The 8280-nt window shown below is 37.5% G+C and overlaps 1 protein-coding gene across 1 annotated transcript in view; it reads left to right on the plus strand.

Annotated features, from left to right (window-relative positions):
* NALCN (sodium leak channel, non-selective) overlaps positions 1 to 7570 on the plus strand; it is a 243686-nt gene extending 236116 nt beyond the window's left edge. Inside the window, exons 41-44 of the mRNA XM_062566808.1 lie at positions 23 to 173; positions 2437 to 2586; positions 3280 to 3397; positions 5298 to 7570. Of these exons, the coding sequence (XP_062422792.1) occupies positions 23 to 173; positions 2437 to 2586; positions 3280 to 3397; positions 5298 to 5491 (613 nt within the window). The 3' untranslated portion in view covers positions 5492 to 7570. The remainder of the gene's footprint in view (positions 1 to 22; positions 174 to 2436; positions 2587 to 3279; positions 3398 to 5297) is intronic.
* Positions 7571 to 8280: the final 710 nt, after the last annotated feature.

An 8280-nucleotide genomic window follows, 5' to 3' on the forward strand; every position in this document is an offset into this window, starting at 1 on the left:
ATGATATCAATGTTTCTTTCAGCATGCTTTCATATAGATCTGTTGATATCAGAAAAAGTCTTCAACTGGAAGAGCTACTTGCTAGGGAACAGCTAGAATACACCATAGAAGAGGAGGTGGCCAAACAGACCATACGCATGTGGCTGAAGAAATGTCTAAAGCGAATCAGAGCAGTAAGTCAAGTTAAAACAGGATTTAAATGGTTGCAGTAAATCGTACTGGTCAACAAAGGTGGAATGTGCTGTCACTACGCTTAATTTACACTGGAGCCACTATAGCATCCATGTGAAAAAACAGATAGCAATTGCTAAGTCAGCAGAAATTATGTTACAACTTGATTCAGAGAGCTAGAAAAATAAGCATCTTCTGAAGGCAAAAGCTGTATTCCTGCCAAAAATTTGCCTTTTCATAATATAGCCAGAAGATGTATGTGAAAAGAAATAAACTAAAAACGATGTAATTTGCTGAAATCTTATAGGCCTGATCCTGTGTAGTCACTGAATATAATCATATAATTTCCTTGCCTCCGCTGGCATGAGACATCATAATTAGGCAGATCCTATGGCTGCAGAATAGGCCATATAAGACCGTACTGTTTCCCAGAGGCTCTTCAAATGCAATTCATATCAGGAAATATCACCTGGATAAGCCAGTGCAGTAACTGTGGGCAAATGAGCTCTTAGTTTCACCAAAATCTCCAGTACAGTATGTACACGTGTCCAAGTGTGAAAATAGCAACATGCACATGCAAACTGGGAACATAAACTCGTGGTGCACAGTGGCTACGTCTATGCTAGTAATTAAACAGGAGCAGCTCACTGGCTCCACGCTAGCGTGGCATCGTGCATACTTGTTATTAGTGTCATTCTTGGCACAGTTTGGCCCACGCATACTCGTACTCTCTGAGAGCATTGCCATCCTGGCACAGTTAGGGGCAAGTATGAGCAGAAACTGCTCCCGACAGGCAGCGCGGTTGCAATTGTCTTGTTCCGTGCTGGAGGAGAGGTTAGCCTTGTCATGCAAGTGCTGGCCTGCCAGTGGGCTTCAGCACTGCAGGGAATATCCCAGTCTCTTTAATTTGCTAGTATAGGCATCGGCGATGTGTCTGCATTGTGCTTACTCGGTGTTTGAGATTGTCTGAAAAATTTTTGCCTTTACTCAGCATAGCTCTAATATTTGGTGATCAAAGTTTGCCCTAGATGAAATTTATATTGAGAATGTTCAGTGAAAAAAAAAAAAAAGATTTACTGTGAGAAGTTTGTGGTACAAGGTCAAGACGGGAATTTGGAATGGACTTTGCAGTTGTGCTTTTCCTCTTTCCAAAAGACAGCTCTTCACAACCTTAATATAAAAAAATTAAATAAATTCTGGCTGCCTTGAACAACTTGATTTTGCAATTACTCTAAGGCTGAGACCAGGTATTTTGATCTTTATAAAAGCTTACTTCTCTTATTTGAAGGTTTTCTGACTGAGATCTGTGTGCACAGGATCTGGTCTTTTCTGTTTGTAAATTAATAAAAAGAATTACTGTACAATTTGAATGCTCATTTTATCTGAAACATCAACTTTCAAGGCATATGCAGATAAATAGTTTTGTTTTGATCCCATCTGTATAATAATAATGGCAATAAATTTAATCTCAGCTCTCAATTTTGGGTTTGTTCAATTTGGTTGTTCATTTCATGATGATATTGAATTACATTATGTTAAAGTAAATATGCTATTCATTTCATTCTAATTATGTGGCTCAGATCATTTCACATTCTGTGAACCTTTTACGAAATGGATGTAATTATGGAAGTTAATATATATTTTCAAATTCTCTTGTTATTCACTAAAGAGGAAGCATGTGAAAACTACCCAGGAAAGTGAAGCCCTTCCTAAGTACTGTTTATTTTAATTTAGAAGCATATTAGATTGTAAGATCATAATGGTAGTAGGTTTGTTTTTCTATTTGTACTATAAATTCATAGATATTCCTAAGGTTTCCACTACCGCTTTATTCAGTCTCATTTATTCAGCTTCTTCTGAAGGCCATGAAAACAATCAGAAGTTTTTCATTGCTTTCATGTTGATTCTTAGTGAATCTCTGTCAATCTCCTTGTTTCTGCATCCATCTATGATCTCTTTACTCACAAATTTAGTGATTTATCTATTTTTAAACTCTAGTTTGTTATGAGGAACCTGACTTCCACTTTATATAGTTTATAAGTATGACTCTTCAGTTCCTACATAAAGGCTAGCCATACAGCAGAAGTCATGTTATTTAAATAGTGGACATCTGATATATGGAGCTTTATCAGTGCACCTGGAATCCACATCTGGCACTTACTATTTGGTTAAATATTTAGAAGACTTTAAAAGAGTCAAACATTGAGATACACAAATAAGAATGACTTATTTATTTATTGTCACATCAATATTGCACTTTGATAGAAACAACAGCAGTCATGCAGCATTATCCATAGTCTACGAGAGAGTCAACAGCAAGAGTTGAGCCGATTTCTGAATCCCCCCAGCATTGAGACAACACAGCCAAGTGAAGATGTGAATGCTATTAATCAGGATAACAGTGCACAGCCAGAGGTATGTCCTACAAAAACTGTTGGGGATGTTAACCAGAAGACTAGCACTACTTAGAGCAAGTTTTAAAAACTTACATGTTTCCTGTTTGTGTTTGTAAATGTCTTTTTCATTGGAAAAGTTGAAAGCAATGTTTTGTTCAGTCTTTACATTCAGGTTTAAAGGCAAGATGGTCAAATATAGTTATTCTTCAGCTTAGTTTGCTGCCTTGCCAGCATTATAAAGGGTAAACTCACCTGTATGATTTCAGCAGCACTAACTTCCAGCTCTAAAATGAGTTGTGCGCAGGCTCTGGGATTTGAATTTTTGCTGCTCAAGAATTTTGGAGTAGCCTGTACAATGTGAATGACAACATTGGGCATACTGGGTCCTGTCACTAGGAGATCAGGGTTTTTCCAGAGCAGGAAATCTCGGTACAGCATAAGCACTCCACTGCAGAAGGCTGGGAACAATTTTGTATCCTTCCATGGGATTGTGTAGTGGAATGGAAGGCAAATAATCTTTCTTTTCTTGTTAGTTTTAGACTTTTGAGGTAGTAAAGAACAATATCCATGCTGCCTCAAGAAAGGGCAATGTATTTCATTTGTGTTTGTGTATGAAACTTGGAAATAGATTAGAAAGGTTAGATAACCCTTCTAAGAGTGGTCAGACCATGCAATGGGGAACTATAATTGAGATTCTTTTTTCTCTATTCAGACAAGTAGCCAACAGCAACTCCTTAGTCCAACCCTTTCTGACAGAGGCGGATATCGACAAGACTCTGCAGATGCTGGGAAACCTCAACGGAAATTTGGACAATGGCGTTTGCCATCAGGTAAGTGAAGAATGTGTAGCAGTAATGCCAAATCAGTGCTGTACACAACAAGGCCTTTACAAAGCTTTATGCATTAGCAACAGACACACAGTGGAGCAAGAATTAAGGGAGAGGCTCCCAGATTCATGGTGCTACCTCCTGCCTGCTGCTTGCAACCACATCAGTGTTTCTCTACACTTACACACACTGAAATACAGCAGTCACTCCCCTCCCTCCCACATCTGAAAGTCTGGAAGATGTGCTCAAGCATTGCCACATACAACTTTTTATTTGTCATCCATTTACTTGGGATCTTTGGGTTGGGGGCTGTACCTTCCCATATGTTTGGATAGCATCTGGTGCATTTAGAGTTCACTTTCATCTCATAAAGCACAGTGAAAGTAAATTAAGTTTCTCCTAACAGCAGTAGTAACATGAGTGCTGTGTCTTGCCTAGCTCTACCAGGTGTGCAATGTATATCTTACACCATAATACATTTTTATATCTTAGTTCAGCCATGACTTGGCAGAGTATATTATCAATTTCCTCTTTATTTTCCAGGATACATCCTCAAGTTATCCTAGTAACTACAGCCCACTAGAAAATAAAGGCTAAACTGTGCCGTATGGGAGGATGCTTATTGGAGAGAGGGAGGGAAGGAGGAAGTGCACAGGAAAATTTGAAACCTCATTCAGGCTTTATCTCAGGAGCACTTTCCCAGCCTTAAAATTTTTCCTTTAAAGAGTACATTTGCCTCTGCTGCCTGCCATATCTCCTGAGCAGCATATTTGGAAAGGGTCCATGGGTGTGTACGTCAATTTGCTTTCAGCTTTCATCAGTCCTAATCTTTCTGTTGGCTGCTAGACATGAGTGTAGTGTTACTGTTCTGAGGGAGGGTGCTGCCTTTAAAGATTGTCACTGTTCAGACTCTAATCATATATAGGTGGAAGTGGAAGGCATAGTCATGCTGTGAGTATCTTTATAGTTTTAGTTTATATATCTAGTGTATGTATATATGTAGATATACTATATATATACACTATATATATCATATCTGTACATATATATACTAGATATATATCTGTATATCTAGTTTTTGATTAGAGTACTTGTCCAAGAAATGGGACAGCTTATAAGGTAGGTTTCAATTGACATCTTTCAGCTGAGTGTCACTAAGCAGGAAAGAAAGTCAAAATTTGTTGGGCCAGGGGAAAGAGTACGAAAGGGAATGTATTACTGTAGACAACTGGGTAGGCTTTTCAAATGAGACTGAGCAGTAGAGGGTTTCCTTTCCTAGAACTGATCTTGGCTGCTTGAATCCTGAAAGGTCATTGCTGCACAACTTCAGAGGGGTGCCTCCCTGTCTGAGGTCCAGTCCACAGACGATGAGTACTCGCCCCCAATCCTACAAAGTCATGTATTTAAGATAACAAATAGCCTCATTAGTATCGATTGTATTTTTCATATAATTACATATGAGTTTTAGTACTTTCCTAAACACCAGCATCTTGTACTGACTTGCACCATTAGGCCATAGTCAAATGTCACTTTATGGATCAAGCTGCCACCGTCAAATGCTCTTTTCCCTCCTTGTTTGTGGAACTTACCACTTTTACTATTTCCAGCAGATCAGCTTGTGTACTTACTGCCTGAAATGTTTAGGTTACAATTAGCCAGCTAAGGAAAGACCTACTGCATCAGCTATCCTGATAGAAGGAAATTAGGCACTGCTCAATTGAACTGCTCTGCTAGTAGATTAGGGAGAGCAGGGATGAACAATAAGGTTGGATAGAGCCTTACAGTTTCTGCACTAAATCAGTTTAAAGCTATCACTGTCCAGCTAGCTCTACCTGAATGTTCAAGCTAAAATGTTCAAGAAGAAGACCTACTCTAATACAGAACTTTCTGTTTAATTTTGTAGCCCCCAAACCAATAAGCCATTCAGTGTCTTCAGTCAACCTGCGCTTTGGTGGACGTTCAACTATGAAATCTGTTGTATGCAAGATGAATCCCATGTCTGATGCTGCTTCTTGTGGATCAGAAGTCAAGAAGTGGTGGACAAGGCAATTAACTGTGGAGAGTGATGAGAGTGGAGAGGACCTTCTTGATATTTGAGAAAAATTTAAGTCATATTGCAACAACAACCACTTCAATACAACCTAATTTTCTATGTTTAGAATTGAACATACTGATGCTATGTGGTATATGATTTATTTAAAATCAATGTCATAGGATTTTCAAGTGCTTATCCTTCTGCCATATGAAGAATAACACACACCTGTATGTTAGATTTCATCTCTATAAATATTAACTGTACTTTAAGAAACTTGTATAAAATAGCAGTCCTAATAAAGCCAGAGAAATTATATTGCCTTTAGCAGAGACAGAACTTTGAAAGATTTCACACATTTTGATATACACATCTCTGATTTTTTTCATCTTGTACTGTATTTGAAAGTGGCAACATTTTACAATTTAGAGGCAATTATTTCTTCTTTTTGTGTTTTCCCTCAGTTCTTATTTAGTAACATTTCTTTAGAAAGAGTTTATTATTCACAAATGACCTGAAGAGGTCAGCACTGACTTCATGTTCAAGGGAAATATTTTTACAAAATACAGATTCTGAATTATAAACCTAAGCTTTTTCTGGACATTTTTTTAAAATATGCAAGATACAGGATAACTCATTTAAAAATCAGAAGATGAAGGATTGGCTTTTAAAATGTAAATATCTTTGGGCTTTGGTTAATTATGCAAAGTGCTTGATTTTCATACAGAAAACAGAAAAAAAAGGACAAAGGACATGAAAACTGCGCATTTACACATCCAGCAAAAGACCTCCACATGAAAAATATGGTTTGTGCTTCATTATCACATTACGTTGTTCATTTGCTAATTACATATATTTATGCTGCCATTCTCCTGTTAATTACATCCCATTTCCATGTGTGATTGTGAGATAACTCTGCTCTTGTCTATGTGATAAAAATTAGCATGTTGGGGGTTCTCACTGCAGAGTAGTATTGTAAGACTTTTAAAACACAGTTCAGTTTTTCTCAGATAGAAGCAAATTTTACTTATCCGTGTTATTATTCATGCTCTAGTCTTGCAAAGCTAAAGCATGATGCTGTACTGTGGTTAAGTATCTTTATTCCTTCTATCCAGGTACATTACACTTTAACGTATGCTGATATTCTTTTATTTTATGAAGCACCAGTAATGCTACATTATCTACAGTGAAAAAGCAGCTGTCCCGTTCATAAAAATTCTTTACAGTGGAAGGCCAGTGCTATGCAGACACAGAAGTGGGGAAGAAAAGCAGCAAAAAACAGGAGAGGAAAAAACTAACATTTTGTTAGTTTCAAAATTTAAGACTATCTAAATATGTGAGCTAAGGATTTGCCTTTCCCTCAGGGAAACACTACGAGGTTGTAGATTTTGTAGCTAGGCCCCCAACCAGCTTTTGTAGCGTAGCTGGGACCTTTCCATTACCATTGTTTCCTATGGAAATGATAGGTTGCTCTAACATGCCCTGATGTGAGATCTTGTGAGAGGCTCACAGTTAATGTACATCACCACTTAAAGTATGTATCCTCTAAAGAGCTGACAAAAAGCCAGTGCTTCACAATGTTTTCTGGCCAAAATATTAATGTGGAATGGTCAGAATACAGCATTGTTTTCACAGATGCCTTCACCATAAATGCAAAATTAGTTTTGGCCATAAAATACAGTTTTCTTGGCATCTATCAATGTTTTATTCTGTGTGTATTGTTAAACATGTTTTAGATTTTTTTTCAAAACAGTAATATCAAACACATCTGTATTTGATGGTTTCATTATGTCTTTTTTTGGTATATTTAAGTTTAAAATTGGTCAGCTCTAAATTACGATCTATATAATGGAATGTGTGCGTTCTCTTGTTTACTTGGCTAGATTATAAACCATCAACAAAACCTCATATGCAAACCCAGTATTTTGTGTTCTGTTTTGTGTTAGTTTAAGTTCAGCTTTTGTATATATGACAATAAGATAAATATTGGATTTATAAAAGATAGTATATTTGAATTTCAATAATATATTGAACTGCAGATCTTTCTGAACCATTCTTGCTGCAAATCTTCTTTTTAAAAAATCTGGCAAACATTTTCCTTGCCTTACAGTACTCTGTCAATAAAAGTGAGTTGCTTTAAGCAATATTCATCCTTCTGGTTTTCATTCTAGCTGCATTCGCTATATCCAGCTCATCTGTGATAATGCTGCATAGTGACTGGCTGTGTGGTTTGTAGATGATTATTTAAAGCAGTGCTTTCTAAAGCTTTTAATTGGAGGGCCTTCGATATTTTTGGAGAGAAGTTCAGCAACCAAACTCATCAGTAGTGTCACAGGGATTCTTACTCAGAAGATGAGACTAAAGAGGAGTGTTCGTTTATTTAATTTTATTTTACCCCATTTCTCCACTTGAGAGCCTGCATGTGAATGTGTGTATGCATGTGTGTGTACTAGAGGTAAGTGTGGTGGGGGAAGATTGTGATAGTTTCCATAAACTGCCTTCTAATACCTTACAAAACATGGGGGATGAATAGCTTAGCATTGCTTTCTTGAGAACCCACTTGCAGGGTAAATTGTTTGATCCAGGAATCCCCGTGATTTGTAAGGTAAAAATTGCGAGGGGAATATTCCTACCTACAATGCTCTTGGCTCATGGAATCAATCAATACCTATAAAAATGAAAAGAAGAAAATGTTTAGACTTCTTTTCATCCACTGTGGGAGCTCCGTTCCGTAAGAAGCAAGTCGCAAAGGTCCTCAAGGCTTGTGTGGGGGCAAGATATGTAGGGCGCATTACTAGGACTCAGGTAAAAACTGCCTTGTGGGAAGTCTGAGAACATGTAGCAGACACGTATC

This window comes from Rhea pennata, chromosome 1, assembly GCF_028389875.1.
Source record: "Rhea pennata isolate bPtePen1 chromosome 1, bPtePen1.pri, whole genome shotgun sequence".
In the NCBI taxonomy this organism is placed as follows: Eukaryota; Metazoa; Chordata; class Aves; order Rheiformes; family Rheidae; genus Rhea; species Rhea pennata.